General features: G+C 45.5%; 1 protein-coding gene across 1 annotated transcript; it reads left to right on the forward strand.

Moving 5' to 3' along the window:
* The first annotated feature begins 13760 nt into the window (after nucleotides 1-13760).
* Nucleotides 13761-20350, forward strand: CRYBA1 (crystallin beta A1). Its single transcript, XM_047756545.1, has 6 exons — nucleotides 13761-13796; nucleotides 15166-15230; nucleotides 16525-16643; nucleotides 17903-18044; nucleotides 19501-19643; nucleotides 20072-20350. The coding sequence occupies exons 1-6, from the start codon at nucleotides 13766-13768 to the stop codon at nucleotides 20217-20219; spliced, it is 648 nt and encodes a 215-aa protein (XP_047612501.1). The 5' UTR covers nucleotides 13761-13765; the 3' UTR covers nucleotides 20220-20350.
* Nucleotides 20351-20603: the final 253 nt, after the last annotated feature.

Raw genomic sequence — 20603 nt, forward strand, 5'->3', positions numbered from 1 at the left:
TCAGATCCTGTGTTGCTTGGCTGTGTTGCAGGCCAGCAGCTACAGCTTCGATTTGACCCCTAGCCTAGGAACCTCCATATGCCGCAGGTACGGCCCTAAAAAAAAAAAAAAAGAAAGCAAATATGGTATCTATAAAATAAGAATGGGATGCTTTTGAAACAATCAGAGAAAACAAAAATGATCCCTTGGACCTTAAAAATGTGATAGTTAAAACAAAAAATTTGGAGTTCCCGTCGTGGCGCAGTGGTTAACGAATCCGACGAGGAACCATGAGGCTGCGGGTTCAGTCCCTGCCCTTGCTCAGTGGGTTAATGATCCGGCGTTGCCGTGAGCTGTGGTGGAGGTCACAGACGTGGCTCGGATCATGCGTTGCTATGGCTCTGGCTTAGGCTGGGGGCTACAGCTCCGATCAACCCCCAGCCTGGGAACCTCCATATGCCGTGGGAGTGGCCCAAAGAAATAGCAAAAAGACAAAAAAAAAATTTTGATCCAAAGTTTGGGGTAGACAGAGAAATGGCCCTCCAAAGAGGTCCACCCCCTAATCTCCAGAGCTTGTGAAAATGATCTTCAATGGCAAAGGGACTGTGCAGATACGATTAAGAAACTTGAGATGGGGGAGGTGAAGATGGATTATCTGGGTATATAATCACAAGTGTCCTTCTAAGGGAAACAGGCAGGAGGACAAGAGTCAGACAGGGAGAGAGATTCGAAGATGCTATGCTGCTGGCTCTGAAGGTGGAGGAAGGACCCAAGAGCCAAGAAATGCAGGCAGCCAGCCTCTAGAAGCTGGAAAAGGCAAAGAAACAGATTCCGCCCTAGAGCCTCCAGAACCGTAAGTTCACACATTTGTGTTGTTTAAGTCAGTATGTTTGTGTAGTAATTAGCTGTAGCAAAAAGAGTACACTAACATAGAATTAAAAGCTAAAATCAAGGAAAATCCCGTAGACATCAGGACAAAAAAGACAAAGAGACATAAAAATGGAATAGAAATATAAGAAAACTAGAGTATCAGAGTTCCCGTTGTGGTGCAGCAGAAACAAATCTGACTAGCAGCCATGAGGTTGCGGGTTCAATCCCTGGCCTCACTCAGTGGGTTAAGGATCCGGCGTTGCCATGAGCTGAGGTGTAGGTCACAGAAGCAGCTCGGATTCTGGGTTGCTATAGCTGTGGTATAGGTCGGCAGCTGCAGCTCCAATTGGACCCCTAGCCTGGGAACCTCCAAATGCCTCAGGTGCAGCCCTAAAAAGCAAAAAAGAAAAGAAAAAGAAAACTAGAGTATCAGTCAATTCAGGAGGTCCAATATCCAAAGAATAAAAGTTGCAGGGAAAAAAACATATCAAACAGAAATGGAAAAAGGATCAAAGAAATAATACAGGAACATTTCAGAGTATTTAAGGACATAACTTTCCTGAAGTTTGAAAGGGTCTACTGAAAGCGCAGAGAAATAAAGGAAAAAAGATTTTCACCAAGGCACAGCCTCAGGAAATTCAGATCACTGGGAATTAAAAAAAAAAAAATAGCTTTTAGAAAGGAAAAAAGTCTCAAACAAAGGATCAGAAATCAAAATGGCACTGTACTTTCAAAGCAGCATCACCCATGGAAGGCGAAGGGGAAATAGGTACTAGTGCTCTATACCCAGGCAAACCTTCAATCAAATGTGCCCATAATACAAAAACACATTTTTAGATAATTTGACCTGAAAAAAATGTATGTCATTTCTCAGGACACTATTAGAGAATGTGTTTTACCAACATAAGAGGGTAAACTATGAAAAGAGAAGGACATAAATTCATCCCTGGAGCACTGCAGAGGAAGATCCCAAGATGTCAGTCAAGAGAGGCCTCTGGACAATATCTCTGCAGGAGCATCAAGGGAACTATCTTGGCGTTCCCGTCGCGGCACAGTGGAAACAAATCTGACTAGGAACCATGAGGTTGAGGGTTCGATCCCTGGCCTTCTTCAGTGAGTTAAGGATCCAGCGTGGCCGTGAGCTGTGGTGTAGGTCGCAGACACGGCTTAGATCTAGCATTGTTGTAGCTGTGGTGTAGGCCGGCAGCTGTAGCTCTGATTAGACCCCTAGCCTGGGAACCTCCATATGCCATGGGTGTGGCCCTAAAAAAAAAGAGAGAACCTTCTTCAGTCTGGAGAAGGAGAACAGAGGCTTCCAGGTGCAGGTTTCCAAGGGGAAAAGATCGAGACGATAGAGGCTCTGATAGGTTTGAGCATGTAGAATATTGCAGGAAGAGGTATTTCATGAAGATGTGGGAAAAATGAACTTATGAAAAAAAACAGGAAATTTTTAACTCCAGGAAAAGCAAAATATGGATCAAGAAAGGAACTGTTATCCTGCATTACTTGGTCCAGTAGTAAATAATATTTACAAAGTCACAGAACCAAATTCACTGAATATGGATTTAAAGAAAATCTGTAATAGATGTAGAGAAGGGTGGGGAGGGGAAGAGAGTTAAATCCTATCTGCTGAGATAAGAAATCAGTACATAGTCTCAGATCAATGAATATCAAAAGAAAAGCCAGAGGTTGAATATGGTAACCTATGAGAAGCAGGGCTGCTGGGTTTGTAAAACATATTTATTGTACATATTAATACATGACTTCTTAAGTTACATATACTCTTGTAATAAAATATAGGCATTAACTTTAAAAAAAATGCTACTAGACAAGAGAGGCTGAAATTTCTATGAAATTTCTAAGGTGAGAGAAGGGTGTGTTATCCAGGACAGAACGTGGTGAACCTGTGGGACTGGGGGTGAAGAGGTGAGGGTGGGTGTGGAAATAGACAATGTTGCAGGTACTGTAGGTTCCAGGGGCAGGAAGTTGAGGAAATCCATGCCTGATGAAACAGGAAGTACGGTCTCTGCTGGGAGTAAAGAGGGAGCGGCATGAAGGGCGCAGTGAAGTGACACATGCATGTTCCAGGATGTGAACATGGACATTTTGGCAGAGACATTAAAGTGGTAGATAATTAGAAACCAAAGTGAGATAAGTGACAGAACATTACACAGAAATTTCAAAGGAGGTGTGCGAGAATAAATTTGATGGCTCTTAATCCTTCTTTCTGACACAAAGGTTAGAGATTTGGAGGGATTAGAGACAAACTGTGAAGAGAATTGTTTGAGAAGCTGTGCTGTGAGCCCCACCACCCTTCAGGGAAGGAGTGAAAGAGAATGCTTTACTATTCTCAGGTGAAGACTCCCAGGGCTCCACCTGGAAGGCTTGCTATGTGTCCCTGTGGTGAGACATCTAAGGGTCAGAAGTTGAGCTGGGTAGTTGCTGAGGGATGAGGAAAAGCAGAGGAGGCTGAGTAAGACTGAGCCTACACTCCAGAATTTGCTAAGGCAAAGGACATGTCAGTGTTTCCATGGACCAGAGGTGGGTGATGCCTCAGAAGGAACTGGAATGGGAGTAGGTTTAGTCCAGCGGAACTCCTGGAGGATTGATGGGTCCTCAGCAGAGTAGAGCTAGAAGTAGGCCACCAGGTGCCTGCGGGCTGTGGAAGGGAAAAAGAGCCAGAGGAGAGATGCAAAGACCTCAGTTACTACAGGTGGGAGTTCTCCCAAGAGAAGCAAGTGCCCAAAAGGCAGGCAGCTTTGAAGTGTTGCTGGGCTTTGAGTGTGAAGCCATCTTATCACAGAACCATCAAGTCAGAAATGTTCTGCTCTCATACTGTTGGTGGGAATGTCAGCTGGTGAAGCCACTATGGAAAACAGCACAGAGGTTCCTCAAAAAACAAAAATAGAGGAGTTCCCTTAGTGGCTCAGCAGTTAACAAACCCGAGGAGGAACCATGAGGATGTGGGCTCAATCCCTGGCCTTGCACAGTGGGTTAAGGATCCAGCGTTGCGTGAGCTGTGGTGTAGGTCACAGACGTGGCTCGAATCTGAGGTTGCTGCGGCTGTGGCTGTAGCATAGCAGGCAGCTGTAGCTTCAATTAGACCCCTAGCCTGGGAATCTCCAAATGCCTCAGGTTCAGCTGTAAAAAAGCAAAAAACAAAACAAAACAAAACAATTAAATAAAAGAAACGTTCTGTTCTCTTTCCTTTCCCATTCCCTCCAATCCTAGAAGGATCAGAAATCAGTGAGTAAGCAGGAGAAACAAAAAAAAAAGAGTGCCCTTGGAGTTCCCGTTGTGGCGCAGTGGTTAACGAATCCGACTGGGAACCATGGGGTTTTGGGTTCGATCCCTGCCCTTGCTCAGTGGGTTGGGGATCCGGCGTTGCTGTGAGCTGTGGTGTAGGTTGCAGACGTGGCTCGGGTGCCGAGTTGCTGTGGCTCTGGCGTAGGCTGGCAGCTGCAGTTCCAATTAGACCCGTAGCCTGGGAACCTCCATATGCCGCAGGAGCGGCCCAAGAAATAGCAAAAAGACAAAAAAAAAAAAAAAGAGTGCCCTTAACTTGGGTTCAGGCTCTCTGCCTAATGCAAGTCCTATCGGGTGGTAAGGAGAAGACCTATCTTTGAATGGAGATAACATTTGGTTACTACAGTGGACTGAACATTCTCATTTCATTTTATTTATTTTTTATGGCTGCACCTGTGCCACACGGAAGTTCCTGGGCCAGAGACTGAGTCCGAGCCACAGCTGCAACCTATGCTGTAGCTATGGCAAAGCCACATCCTTTAACCCACACCTCCGCAGAGACCTGAACAGCTGCAGTCAGAATCTTTTTTTTTTTTTTTTTTGGATTTTTAGGGCTGTACCCGCAGCATATGGAGGTTTCTAGGCTAGGAGTCCAATTGGCGCTGCAGCTGCCAGTCTACACCACAGCCACAGCAATGCAGGATCCAAGCCTCGTCTTCGTCTTTGCCCTAGAAAAGGCAAAAAGACAAAAATAAATAAATACGTAAAATAAAATAAGAATGTTCAGGAATTCCTGCTATGGTGCAGTGGGTTAAGGATCTGACTGCAGGAGTTCCCATCTTGGCACAGTGGAAACGAAACCAACTAGGAACCATGAAGTTGCGGGTTCGATCCCTGGCCTCACTCAGTAGGTTAAGGATCTGGCGTTGCCGTGAGCTGTGGTGTAGGTTGCGGACGAGGCTCAGATCCCGAGTTGCTGTGGCTGTGGCGTAGGCCGGCGGCTACAGCTCCAATTGGACCCCTAGCCTGGGAACCTCCACATGCCGCAGGTATAGCCCTAAAAAGACACACACACACACACACACAAAGTCATGAGACTGCCCAAGTCTGCATCCAGGGCAAGGGAGAGAAATTAGCCCCACTGAAAAAACTTAATGGGGCAGAAGAGAGGAAGATAAATTTGCTTTTATGGCTACTCCCCATGAGTCATGTTTGTTCAAACAAATGAAGGGTGAGGGATTCCTAAGCAACACAGTGAAGAAAATAGATTTTAGAACCATAAAGAATTGAGTTTGAAATCTGGCTCCATCATTCCCCAACCTTGTGACCTTGGGTACGAAACATAAGCTCTCTGAGTCTGATTTTCCTATTGTAAAACGGGGTTAATTCAGCCTCTTAAGGTTACTTGGGAGGATGAAATAAGATAACATTTGTGAAAACATCTAAAACATACAGATTTTCTCCCATTCTCCACTTTGTCATAAGATGTTGTAGGGTGGCTGGTGGGACCGGGTACCCCAGAGAACTCATCACGAAAATGGTGACTTTTGACACCATCTTTTCTGGAGTTCCCGTCGTGGCGCAGTGGTTAACGAATCCGACTAGGAACCATGAGGTTGTGGGTTCGGTCCCTGCCCTTGCTCAGTGGGTTAACGATCCGGCATTGCCGTGAGCTGTGGTGTAGGTTGCAGACGCGACTCGGATCCCGAGTTGCTGTGGCTCTGGCGTAGGCCGGTGGCTACAGCTCCGATTCAACCCCTAGCCTGGGAATCTCCATATGCCGCGGGAGCGGCCCAAGAAATAGCAACAACAACAACAACAACAAAAAAGACAAAAGACAAAAGACAAAAAAAAATGACACCATCTTTTCCAAAGGACAAAAGAGAAGCAGATTGGCAGACTGGTATCCTGGGGACTTGAGACGAAGGGGACTGTGTGGGCAGAAAAAATACAGGACACTCCATTCAATTTGAATTTCAGATAAACAACAAATAATTTTTTAGTATAAAAATGTTTGGGGGAGTTCCCGCTGTGGCACAGTGGGTTAATGATCTGGCTTGTCTCTCCAGAGGTGCAGGTTCGATCCCTGGCCCAGTGCAGTGGATGAAGGATCCAGCATTGCTGCAGCTGTGGCATAAGGTGCAGCTCCAGCTTGGATTCAATCACTGGCCTGGGAATGTCTGTATGCATGGGGACGGCTGAAAAGGAAAAAAAAAAAAAGTTTGGGACCTATTTTTAATATTAATTGTTCATCTGGAATTCAAATTTTCCTGGGTGTTCTATATTTTTTACTTGCTAACTCTGACAGCCCTAAATGATACATAGAGTTGAAGGACTTGGCTATAGTGGAGAGAGTGGGCTGAGCGCCACTCAATAGGATAAGTCCCATCTTTGTACGTATTTTTTTTTGTCTTTTTTTTTTTTTTTTTAGGGCCGCACCTGTGGCATATGGAAGTTCCCAGGCTAGGGCTCAAACTGCAGCAGCAGGCCTACACCACAGCCAAAGCAACGTGGGGTCTGAGCTGCACCTGCGACCTACACCACAGCTCACAGCAACGCCAGATCTTTAACCCATTGTGCAATGCCAGAGGGATCCAACCCGCATCCTCATGGATACTAGTTGTGTTCGATACCACTGTGCCAACACAGGAACTCCTTCATACCTAATTTTTTTTTTTTTGTCTTTTTGCCTTTTCTAGGGCCGCTCCCACAGCATATGGAGGTTCCCAGGCTAGGGGTCCAATCAGAGCTGTAGCTGCCCGCCTACGTCAGAGCCACAGCAACGTGAGATCCGAGCCCTGTCTGTGACCTACACCACAGCTCACGGCAACGCCAGATCCTTAACCCGCTGAGCGAGGCCAGGGATCGAACCCGCAACCTCATGGTTCCTAGTTGGATTCGTTAACCACCTGAGCTATGATGGGAACTCCATACCTAATTTTCTAATAATTTCATAGGGTTCTAGTTGAGAGGTGATGATGTAAACTGCAGGATTGATAAATTCAGCAAGAGTGAATGGAATTGAAATGCCCTCCAGCCAGTTACACACAGAAGAAGCAGGCCAGGAGGCCGGGCCCTTAGGACAAAAGCAGCTTTCCCCAACAGGCAGGCAGGAGCCCTGGCTCTCCTACTTGTTTAAAGGTACAGCAAGGACGAGGGCAAAAAAGGCCCCCCAGAAGCAGCCCCTCATGGGGGAGGTAGGTGCTGGCTGAATGCTGACTGGGCCCTTTGCTTTGTCCCCAGCCTGCTTATTCCCAAACAACAGAAGTGCTGCTCAGCCGCCTGGTCAGCCTCATTATGCTCTTGCCAAAAAGTGCTGAGTCCAGGGGCTGCCCTGGCCCCATGACCTCACCCCTCCTGCCCCAGGCCTCATCCTGTGAGGCTCCCTGGGTGCACAGGCAAGGCAAGGGGTCCAAGCCATCCATAAAGTTATCCTGAGCATCTACCATGCTTGGCATGTAGCCCTAGTGCCAAGGAGTCCAGGGTGCAGATCAACCAGGTTATATTTGGGGGTTGTCTCATCCTCCTTAGTCTATCATCACCTTCAAATCTAAAAGACCATCTCACCAGACAGTTGCTCCACCTGCTCTTGCAATGAGTGCGGGGGCTGAGAGCAGAGGTCATAATCCATGTGCCCAATAGATGAATGCCCTGCAGAAAATGAGACACAGAATTTGCCGCTAAAATGGAGTAAGGAAAAATATTGGGGGAAAACCTTGAATAAACGTGGTCTTTTCCAAATTCAAGGAAAAAGATTTTTTATCGGGTAAATTTTTCTAAAATCCTTGCTGTTTGTTCCCACAAATCTCTAGGAGAATCTGGCACAAGATGGTATCTGATTTGAAACCATTAATAATATAGTTATTATTTACTGATTCCATTGGGTCCCAAATGCTACCCTAGACACCTTCGTCTCCCTTCATCTGACAGCAGTGGGTGAGGTAGGTTAATTATCTGACTTCATGCCAGAAAGGCAGAGTTGCCTGGAGGAAAGGATATAGGCTTTGGGAGTTCCCGTCGTGGCACAGTGGTTAACGAATCCGACTAGGAACCATGAGGTTGCGGGTTCGGTCCCTGCCCTTGCTCAGTGGGTTAACGATCCGGCGTTGCCGTGAGCTGTGGTGTATGTAGGTTGCAGACGCAGCTCGGATCCCGTGTTGCTGTGGCTCTGGCGTAGGCCAGTGGCCACAGCTCCGATTCAACCCGTAGCCTGGGAACCTCCATATGCCGCAGGAGCGGCCCAAGAAATAGCAAAAAGACAAAAAAAAAAAGAAAGAAAGAAAGAAAGAAAAAGGATATAGACTTTGGAGTCAGACAGACATGCAAAAATTCTGCTGGGTTCCTTGGCCCATAACTTGGCTGCTCAGGACGTCATTTAACTCGTCTGTAAAATGGGTGCTACAATGATCTGTTTCATGGGGTTGTGGTGAGGATGAAGAAGGCAGTGTCTGCTTCACAGTATTTGCTCTGGAAGGTGTAGTTATTGCTATTAAGGATGAAGAGGAGAGACTGCAACCCAGCTTGGGAGATGAGAATACGAGCTGGTTGCTCTCTTCATCCCCATTCCTGGAGTGCTCCGCTCTGACTTTCCCGGAAAGAGATAGTGGATGGAGTTGGAGCTCCAAAGCCATAACTATCATGAGGCAGGTGAGGCAACAGTTCCAAACAGTGTCAGAGGGGGGATGCTCTAGAATTTGATCAAAAACCACCTTGAGGTGCTACTTGGAAGGTATGATGGTAGCATTGCTGACCTGGTAATCCCTCTCCAGTTTTCTCTGTCTTAAGTTAACTGAGGAAAGTGCATGGAGGACAGGCCAAGGATGCCTATGACTCCAGGAAAACTGGATGGATATTTGTAAATTGTTTGCACAGTGATCCTGACTTTCTGCCTCTGTGTTTAGGCTTTTCGAACATAAAAGCCCTATTTTCTTTTTCTTTTTTTTCTTTTCTAGGGTCGCTTCCCACGGCATATGGAGGTTCCCAGGCTAGGGGTTGAGTCAGAGCCGTAGCCACTGGCCTACACCAGAGCCACAGCAACACGGGATCCGAGCCACGTCTGCAACCTACACCACAGCTCACGGCAACGCCGGATCCCCAACCCACTGAGCAAGGCCGGGGATCGAACCCACAACCTCATGGTTCCTAGTCAGATTCGTTAACCACTGCGCCACAATGGGAAATCCATAGAAACCCCATTTTCTATAAAAACTAAAAATTGGCTCCGTCCTCATGGTATTAACACTTCAGTAGGGTGTAAAGCTCCCAGATTGAAATGTTGAGAGTGTATTAAGCACACTCTGAGCAGGTCAGTTGTGGCTAGGGTGGTAAGGACTATATTTCAGTTTTATCTCTGCCTTCAGAGTCACAAAACTTCATCATTGGATGTCATTCATTCATTTAAAACATATTTATTGAGCTCAGGAGTTATGCCCAGAGCTGAAGATGTAATGATGAACTAGATGAAGCCCTTGCTTTCATAAAGGATAGCATCTAATGGGAGAAGCAGATAAATTAAGCAGTTTCTTTATTTTCAAAAATAACTTTGTTTTGTTTTTGGAATTCCCGTTGTGGTGCAGTGGTTAGCGAATCTGACTAGGAACCATGAGGTTGTGGGTTTGGTTCCTGGCCTTGCTCAGTGGGTTAATGATCTGGTGTTGCCACGAGCTGTGGTGTAGGTCGCAGACGCGGCTCAGATCCTGCGTTGCTGTGGCTCTGGTGTAGTCTGGTGGCTATGGCTCCGATGAGACCCCTAGCCTGGGCCCATATGCCATGGGAGCAGCTCAAGAAAAGGCAAAAAGACTAAAAAGAAAGAAAGAAAGAAAGAAAAGGCAAAAAGACAAAACAACAACAAACTTTGTTTTGATGAAAAAGATGTTCACATGGTTCAAAACTCAAAAGTACAGAAAAGTAAATGATGAAAAGTTTTGTCCTATACGTTAGCCCCAAATGCCTTGGTTTCCCTCTGTGGAGGCCAGTATTTCTAATTCCTAAGTCATTTCTAAGCATGATCAATGCAGTAATCATTAAGTATATGGTGCTAAGAGAGCACTTTGTGGGGGTACCTAAGCCATTCCAGGGGTTAGAGAATGAATTAATGAACAAATAAGTGTTTCCCTAAGATCCCGATTCTGGTTTGGAAGAAAAGGAAAGGTGAGGAAGAACCACTAGCCATGGATAGCTGGTGACTTAAGCCCTTGCACAGCCACCTGTCGGCCAGAGCAAGTATGATCCCCAAGGCAGTTCTGTTCCTTGCCAGCCATTGATCCAAATGCCACCAATTAATAAAGCAGCAGAAACACCTTGGGGTGGCTCATCACACTTAGTGTCTGACTTGCACATTTGACGTCCATCAACAGATGACTGGATAAAGAAGATGTTAATACACACACACACACACACACACAATGGAATACTACTCAGCCATGAAAAACTGTGAAATAATGCCATTTGCATCAACAAAGACAGAACTAGAGATTATCAGACTAAGTGAAGTGAGTCAGAAAGAGAAAAACAAATACCATATGATATCGCTTATATGTGGAATCTAAAATATGGTGCAGGAGTTCCCATTGTGGCTCAGTAAGAACCTGACTAGTATCCATGAGGATGCAGGTTTGATCCCTGGCCTTGCTCAGTGGGTTAAGGATACAGTGTTGCCTCAAGCTGCAGTGTAGGTCACAGATATGGCTCGGATCTGGTGCTGCTATAGCTATGGTGTAGGCTGGCAACTGAAGCTCTGATTTGACCCCTAGCCTGGGAACTTTCACATGCCACAGGTGCAGCCCTAAAAATAAACATAAAATATAATAAAATACAGCATGAATGAACACAACAGAAACAGACTTACAGACGTAGAGAACAGACTTGTATTTGCCAAGGGGGAGGGGAGGAGAGTGGGAGAGGGATGGAGTGGGAGTTTGGGGTTAGTGATGCAAATGATTACATATAGAATGGATAAACAAAAAGGTCCTACTGTATAGTACAGGGAACTGTAATCAATATCCTGTGATAAACCATAATGGAAAAGAATACAAAAAAGAATGTATAGGAGTTCCCTGGTGGCTCAAGAGGTTAAGAATCTGGCATTGCCATTGCTGTGGCTTGGGTTCAATCCCTACCCTGGTAATTTCTGCATGCTGGGGGTATGGCCAAAAAGAAGAATGTATGTATGTGTATGTGTGTGTAGGTGTATATATATATTTTTTTATGTATAATTGAATCACTTTGCTGTGCAGCAGAAATTAACACAATGAAAATAAACTATGCTTCAATTTTTTAAAAAATCCAAAAAAAGTATTATACATTTGGAATGCTCTGCCAAATCTGTGAATACTTGTATATATATCAGAACTTGCCCCCTGATTTTTGTTTCTGGGGAAAGGGGACTCTGACAAACCTTGAGTCACAGGCTGGAGAGCTTGGCAGAGGGATTGAGAGAACTTTACTGGGAAAAATTTCTTCCTCTCTCCAAACTGCTATGAGATTTTCTCCAGTATCTGTCACCAGAAAGAGAGTATGTGAATAAGTAAGGGTTGAACAAGGTTGAGTGACTTGCCAGGTCACCTAGCCAGGGGAGTTGATATTTGAACTCACATCTGCCAGGCTCAGAGCCCTCCTCACGCATGACATCCTCCGGCTTCTCACAGTAGCTATGATGCTTGAACTCTCCCCTTCAGGGTTCCTGGGGAGGTCCACAATTTCCCACACTACTCTCACCAAGTGCCATGAACTTCCAGAGAGAAATCATTTTACCTGTTAGGGTACTACAGGTATAGAACCTTGGGCCTGCAAGACTGCTAAGGGCCTAAAGCAATATATATAAAAAAATCTCAGGAGTTCCGTAGTGGCCTAGTGGTTAAGGATCTGGCATTGTCACTGCTGTGGCTTGAGTCACTGCTGTGGTGTGGGTTTGATCCTTGGCCTCGGAACTTCTGCATGCCATGGGCACAGCCAAAAAAACCCCCCCAAACTCAGAAGATTTATTGGCTCCAAATTTTTTTTTTGTCTTTTTGTTGTTGTTGTTGTTGTTGTTGTTATTTCTTGGGCCACTCCCGCAGCACATGGGGGTTCCCAGGCTAGGGGTCGAATCGGAGCTGTAGCCACCGGCCTACGCCACAGCCACAGCAACGCAGGATCCGAGCCGCGTCTGCAACCTACACCACAGCTCACGGCAACGCCGGATCGTTAACCCACTGAGCAAGGGCAGGGACCGAACCCTCAACCTCATGGTTCCTAGTCGGATTCGTTAACCACTGCGCCACGACGGGAACTCCTGGCTCCAAATTTTTAAAAAATTTTTTTAGATTTTTATTGTTTTTAAATTTTATGGCCACACCCATGTCATGTGGAAGTTCCCAGGCCAGGGATTGAATCCAAGCCACATCTATGGCAACGCTGGATCCTTTTAACCCACTGCAACAGGCTGGGGATCAATCTTGAACCTCTGTAGCGACCAGAACCACTTCAGTCAGATTCCTAACCCAGTGTGCCACGGCAGGAACACCAACTCCAAATTTTTGAAAGACAACTGCAACGTTAAAGAGTCAATATTTAATAATATAGCTACAGAGAGAGATTCATGTCTACCAGCTGACCATAATTGAGTTCAACTCTTAAACAGTTATACATAAAAATATGGCAATTATAAAGATTACCAAAAATAGTGAATGAATTTTTTTCCTTTTTTTTTTTTTTTGGCTTTTTAGGGCTGCACCCACTGCATATGGAAGGTCTCAGGCTAGAGGTCCAATCAGAACTGGATTGCCGGCCTACACCACAGCCATAGCAATGAGGAATCTGAGCTGCATCTTCAACCTACACCACAGCTCACGGCAACACCGGATCCTTAACCCACTGAGCGAGGCCAGGGATTGAACCCGCATCCTCATGGATACTAGTCGGATTCTTTTCCACTGCACCACGACAGCAACTCCCGATTTATTTTTCTTAATAGAGCTCGGAATTGTAATAACCCTTCATATTTTTAGTTTTATTTATTTATTTATATTTGTTTTTTAGGGCCGCACTCATGGCAAATGGAGGTTCCCAGGCTAGGGGTTGAATCAGAGCCACAACTGCCAGCCTATGCCACAACCACAGCAACACCAGATCCAAGCTGCATCTGCAACCTACGCCACAGCTCACGGCAACGCCAGATCCTTAACCCACTGAGGGAAGCCAGGGATCGAACCCCCAACCTCATGGTTCCTAGTTGGATTCGTTTCTGCGGCACCACGACCGGAATTCTGAATCTTTCATATTTTTAAACAACAGCAACACATGTATATCCTGTATGAGAGGTGACGTGCATTTTGCTGTGTTGGATATGACATGGAATCTTAGGAAGGTCCTGGGGTGGTATGAGGAATCTGGAAAGGCCAGGGGGCAAGTACTCTTGCAGAGACCTGTCCTCACCTCCCAGCTCCTCTGAGAGCAAGTCTGCAGCAGGCAAGGCCTGCATGGCCAGCCTCGCCCACAGCAGTGGGGCCTCTCTGGATTTCTGTATCCCACATTTAAACAAAGCCCTGAGGGATGCCTGTCCAGCAGGCTGAGCCACCAAAGCTCTGGGATCAGGTGAAACAAAAGCAGAGGGAAAGCAGAGTGCTGACAGAGCCAGAGGCCATCAGCCACAGAGCTATAAAAAGCAGAGCCGTAGAGGAAGTGGCACCAGATGGAGACCCAGACTTTGCAGCAGGAGCTGGGTGAGTAAGGCCCTGAGGGGTGCTCTGGTCCTTCTTTTCCTTCCCTTGCAGAGGCATGCCCAGAAGGGGGTCCCGTTTTCCTGCCCAGTAGTCACGGCTTCTTAGGATAGCTGGAGAAGACTGGGGAACTCTGGGGGAGGCAGGCTTCTCTTGCCACCCCAAGAGGAGTTACTTACAGGACAATGACCACTGCCCTAGCAATCATAGCTGGGAGGGGACATGGAGCCCCAAGAAATGACCAGCTCCTGGGGCATAGGGAGAAGTGGGGGTGAGCAAGAGCTAGGAAATGCTTATTTGGAGGTTCAGGATGGAAAGATCTGTCAGAGTTTACATGCATCAGTCTCTGGGCCAATACCAGCCAGAGCCAAAGGCCATGAATGGCTGTTCTGAGTTGAGAAAACTGATGTACACCTGCCTGTCTTCTTTCTGCCCTGCCTCCCACCCCCCTTCCCCCTGTTCTTCCTTCTTTTACCTTTCCTATCATCTTTTCTGTCTACCTCACCCCTCTGAGCCTCAGTACCCTCATCTGTAAAATGAAGGTAATGACAGTACTTACCTAATAGGCTCATTGGGAAGATTAAATGTTTGAATGCATATAAAGCATATAGAACAGGGCCTGGAAGAGAGTGAGCCATCGTTCAGTGGTAGCTATTGCTGTCATCCTCTTTTCTTCCTCACTTTCCGTCAATAGGTCTTTTTCAGTGCCACCCATTCCCCTCCTCAAGCCCTCACCACTGCGACATGTGCTCAGCAACCACTCAGGAGATCCCGGCCCTGCCTTTGAGATGTTCACCCAGGACATATTCAATAGGAACACAGATCAGTACTGTGATGAGTGCTAAAAGTAGGAAAGAAAGCAAGCCGCCATAGGCAGGGAAGGCAGCAAAGGTTCAGGAGGCAAGACCAAGGCTGGTTAGGTCTAGAAGAGAAGTAGGATGGGAATGTAGCATGACCACGCACAGCCGGTCAATTTGAGGGCTTTGAGGAGCCAGGTGAGAGTGAGACCATGCACTGGCAATATGAGGGGTCAGATGGTCACCAAGGAGTTTCTATTGTGGCACGTGAGACTGAGGCAATGCTGCCACCTGTAGTGGGTGCCTGGAGGCAGGCAAGAGGCTGAGAACTGCATTTATCAAGTGGTCATCATGCCTGTGCAATGCCTTCGCTGCGTTATTGCTTCTAATCCTTATAATAACTCTGCAGGTAGAAGCTTTAACAATGGAAAACAACTGAGGCTCAGCTAGTGACAGGCAGGGCCAGGATCCCAACCAAAGTCTATTTATTGGACTTCAAGCCTCTTTTACTTTCTCCTGTGCTCCTCATCCCCTACCCCAGAGGCCATGTCATTGGTGTGTTTTCTGTCTTCCAGAATCCCTTCCAACCACCAAGATGGCTCAAACTAACCCCATGCCGGGGTCTGTGGGGCCATGGAAGGTAAGCCCATCCCCATCACATGGAAAATCGAGGAATCCATCAGGGCAGGGAGTGTGAGTACTCTCAGAGGGTAGGCTCCAGAGCTGTGCTTTTCCATGGAACAGTGGCTGACCAATACAACACCAGTTTTTGTAGGGTAAGGTTCCAAGAAAGTCCAGAGGCTGTCTCAGGAAGGATCTCTCAGGATGCCCCATTTGGATGGAAGAAGGATGATCCTGGAAGCCCATGATGGGTGGGAGATGATATCTATAGTTTTCTAGGTCAGCTCTCCTCCACACTGCTAAAATCATTTTAAAATAAAATAAAGCAGCCCAAATGGCTTATGACAAGGAGAACCTGAGGGCCTCCAAATGAGGAGAGATTGGCTACCAGTTCCCAAATAAATGACTGGACCCTGGTCTCCTGACTCCCAAATGAGGTTGGTTGTAACCATTGCCAGAAGTGGCTGAGCCTCAGCCACTGTTTCCTCCAACACCCTTACCCTCTTCACTGGATCAACTCTGAGTCCAGTTCACAGCTTTGGGAGATGTCCTCTAGCCAGGTTGAAGAGTCAAGTTCTAGTTCAAGGTATGAAAGGAGTTTATCGCAACTCTCCTTTTACACTTTAGGTTTCTATAGGGAGTATGGCTGGAGAAGCTAATAAATACTCCACAGGGAGCTGCTGGGTCTCCCAGAATCCTGGCCTCTGGGCCACACTTAGGCAGGAAGCATAGTGGAGCAGTTCACAAGTCCTTGGTATGTCCACTGCGCAAGCTAACATTCCTGAGGGACCATTCCTATCATAAACCAATCCCCGCACCTCATCCCTAGACTGGGCACCTGAGTACCACCGAACAGTGGTATTAGTTCAAAGTCCTTCTTCTTCTTTTTTTTTTTTTAACTTTTTTTGGTCTTTTTGCTATTTCTTGGGCCACTCCCACGGCATATGGAGGTTCCCAGGCTGGGGGTCAAACCGGAGCTGTAGCCACTGGCCTACGCCAGAGCCACAGCAACTCGGGATCTGAGCCACGTCTGCGACCTACACCACAGCTCACGGCAATGCCAGATCGTCAACCCACTGAGCAAGGGCAGGGGCTGAACCCACAACCTCATGGTTCCTAGTCGGATTCGTTAACCACTGCGCCACAATGGGAACTCCCCCAAAGTCCTTCTTACCCTGTCTACACTGAGAGAGATCTCATCAGGCAACCTGGGCTACAGCTAGTGCTGGAAAACAGGGTCTGACATGGGTTAAGATGTTGGTTCTTCTTGATGTACCACATTCTGGCTGTTCCCCTGCTTGATCTTATTTCAGATAACCATCTATGACCAGGAGAACTTCCAGGGCAAGAGGATGGAGTTCACCAGTTCCTGCCCAAATGTCTCTGAGCGCAGTTTTGATAATGTTCGGTCACTCAAGGTGGAATGTGGCGCGTGAGTATGGACCTCAGCAGAAACTTATTTCTGGTCCTTTCAGACATGTGACCATAAAGGTGGGGATCACGGAAGAAAGATGTTCCCCTGGACTCCAATCATTTCTGGGAGAGAAGTCTCTACACTGAAGTAATCTTTAAAAAAAAAAAATCACTACATGTGTAATTCAGAAACGCAAACCCAGAAGGAACATGAGGTTCTCAGAGGCTTGGTGGTAGATTTGGGGCAGGGGATTAAGGAAATAATTCCTTATGGTATCATATATTTTATATCAGGGGGTGGGGTACTAACGGTGATCAGTTCTGTGCTTCTGGAGCCCATGAGCTGCTGCCTGGGATTCCCTCACTAAGCTTTTCTTGCCTACAAAAAACAGTGGGGAAACTACCAAGCAGCAGCTTCTTTATAGCTAACTCACCTTCTGCATGTCCTAGAGCCCGCGCTAGTAGCTAGTTTCTCTACGTAGAAAGGAACTCAACTCTAGGATTTGAGAGCCATATTAGTTCCTGGCCAGTCTTCCAGAAGATTCTCGGTGGTGGTTAACCTTCTCAGTGAGGGAGATTCCCTCTTGTCTTCTTATTCTTGGCAGGATAGTTGAGGTCTTTATCATCAGCCTGAAAATACAAAGGCAAGGACTTTTCCTTTGGCCTCAAAAGAACTGGCTGTGCATGTAGATAAGGCTTCCACAAGTTGCTCACCCCCCAAATCAAACTCTTTAACTCCTAAAGTAAAATGGGGTGTCATCAGCAACTGAGACCTGGCTATGAAACACCAATCCAAGGCGTTTTAATTAAATGAGGTACAAGTATATATATAGGTATCCAGGAGAAAGAACCCACAAAATGACGAGGAAATGAGACTAGCTGTCTATTCATCCCTCTGCTTCCTTAGGAAGAAACCAACAGGTTTGGCTGGAGCCAAAGCAATAGTCAGTCACTAGATCCTGAACCTGGAGCTCCAAGTAGAGAGTAAAGTATCTTTGAGAGAAAGGAAATATAACTTTAGACTGACTTTACCAATACACATCACTCAGGCCAGTGAAGTAGACTCTTTCAGTGGATAATCGCCAAATATCCTATTTACAAGCCCGCATAGTGTAGCTGTCAGTTCATTCTCCACTTCTTATGATGTTATCACTTTGTACAGCTTTATTGGAATTGGCTTGATATTTTACCCTATTAACATCTAAAACAAAAGACATCTTCTCCCTGAGGCCACATAAGCTCTGAATACCATGAACAAACATTGCTTATCTTTGGCAGCTGGGTTGGTTATGAACATACCAGCTTCTGTGGGCAACAATTTGTCCTGGAGAGAGGAGAGTACCCTCGCTGGGATGCCTGGAGCGGGAGTAATGCCTACCACATTGAGCGACTCATGTCCTTCCGCCCCATCTGTTCTGCTGTGAGTCCTTGAAATTTTCATTTCTGAGCATGTATGGGATGGGGCAAGAGAGGGTGCATATGGACTGACACTCATGTTATCTCCCAAAAGTTATGCAGGAATGTGGCAGGAAGAAGGATAAAAGTTTAAAAGAGAAAAGAAAAACCCTACTCCTTCTAAGTCAGCAGTTTGATTTTTCTCCACTATATGGTATTTCCATTAAGCTAAAAGTAGGAGACTTCATGGAGTTCTCTGATGGCACTGTCATTGCTGTGGCTTGGCTTCAATCCCTGCCCAGGGAACTTCTGCATGCCTCAGGTGCTGCCCACCCCCATCCCACCCCCCAAAAAACAAAAGTGATCCTGGTATTGGGAGTAAGCCTTTTCAAATATTCATCTATGTGGGTTTTTTTTTTCTTGATTTTAATTGTTAATGATCTTAATGATGTCTTTTTTTACATCTCACCAAAATCCAAGTAGTAGAGAAAGTAACTTCAACAGCTCTAGAACTAAAAAGCATTTCCCTATCTAGATGTGTTGTCACATTTTACCTCCAAATTTTCCCCCTCTATTGTTTACAGTCAAATGCACGAATCCTAGGTGTATATTCTCATGAGTTTTGAGAAATATGTATATCCACATAACCAATACTTAATCAAATTCAAAGCAATTCCATTGCCCTGAAAAGTTCCCTGCTCCCTTCCACTTTCTATCACTTTATGTTTTTAATCTTCATAAAAGTTATTCTCCTCCTTAATGCTTGTGTAGTCTTCATATCCCCTGGACATTAACTGTGTCCAACACCATACACGCATGCACGTACGCGCGCACGCGCACACACACACACACAAATAGACTTACTTTTCCTACCAATTTGTGGGATCTTTTTCCCAATTAGTATTAATTCTTTGGTTGTTTGTGTTTCAAATATTTTTTCTTGCAGTCATATCTTCTCTCATTGGTCTTTTTTTGTTTCAAATATATCAGTTATTTGCACATTTTAAATGCTATGGTATTGGAGTTCCTGTCATGGCTCAGTGGTAAAGAACTCGACTAGTATCCATGAAGATGCGGGTTTGATCCCTGGCCTCGCTCAGTGGGTTAAGGATCCGGTGTTGCCATGAGCTGTGGTGCAGGTCACAGACATGTCTTGGATCCCGAGTTGCTGTGGCTGTGGTGTAGGCTGGCAGCTGCAGCTCCAATTTGACCCCTAGCCTGGAAATTTCCAAATGCCATGAGTGTGACCCTAAAAAGACCCTGCCCCCCAAAAAAGCTATGGTATTAAATTGGATTAAACAAGATTATGGGTAATTTTTAAAAAATCTCTGTATTGCCTAAAATACTTTTACAATTAATGATCATGTACTTCCTTTTGCAGACCAAGAGTTCTGAATTTGAAAAATGTAAATTAGGATGATAGCCTTAACAGTGGTACCAAATTAAAAAAACAAAAAACAAAAAACTTTTCTGCATTATAGAATCATAAGGAGTCTAAGATTACCATCTTTGAGAAAGAAAACTTTATTGGACGCCAGTGGGAAATCTGTGACGACTACCCCTCCTTGCAAGCCATGGGTTGGTTCAACAACGAAGTTGGTTCCATGAAGATACAATGTGGAGCGTAAGTGCAAAAACAGGGTTAGCGAACACTTCAAAAACTCTTGCAGGTGTAAATCTTGTGAATATTATTCCATCAATGGTCATGTCTTATCTCATACATTAATGTGATATTGGTATGACTATTCAAGCTATTAGTAATTTTGAATCTCAAGTTCTTGGTACCAACTGCCACTTAGTATTTCGGCCCCCAGACATTCCTCTGTGGAAGCTCTTATGCTGAACTAATTCTATACATTTTTTCGTGTTTAAGTTAATTTTCAACTTGTTGCAGCCTCCTGCTCACAAACGGTGCTTGGCAAATTTAGGATGGTAATTGCTTTCTAAGCCTCAAAGCATTCCATACTATTGTGTTGAGGAGAGGCTCAGGTTTGGGGTGTTGACCAAGTTCCTAACTAGTTTCAATAATCCAATATGTTTTGGATTTTCTAGCTGGGTTTGCTACCAGTATCCTGGATATCGTGGCTATCAGTATATCTTGGAATGTGACCATCATGGAGGAGACTATAAACACTGGAGAGAGTGGGGTTCTCATGCCCAGACTTCCCAGATTCAATCGATTCGCCGTATCCAACAGTAGTGGATTAAAAGCTCCAAGTAAGAATTCCTCAGGCATGAGACCTTGCTAAGTAATCTAGAATGAGTTTTATGTTCTGCTCAGACATTGCTTCCAAATGTTAGCTGCCGATATCCACAATAAATGTCATTAAAAAAAAAAAAATTTGTAGACTGAACTACCATGATTTATATAAATCACATTTATATGGCTGAGATAAGCATCAATAAAACTCCACAAGTTCCCTTCTATGTCCTTGCAAGTCACTTACCAGGCCAAGGACAATGATTCCCTATTTCAAAGAACACTACAGCATAAAACCCAAGTATATTAGTCTATAGTGACAGACATACTTTTGGCATACGTGTTTGAATCTTTTCTCATCTCTTACTCTAATAATGCTGCTTT

Source organism: Phacochoerus africanus, chromosome 14, assembly GCF_016906955.1.
Source record: "Phacochoerus africanus isolate WHEZ1 chromosome 14, ROS_Pafr_v1, whole genome shotgun sequence".
Taxonomy (NCBI): domain Eukaryota; kingdom Metazoa; phylum Chordata; class Mammalia; order Artiodactyla; family Suidae; genus Phacochoerus; species Phacochoerus africanus.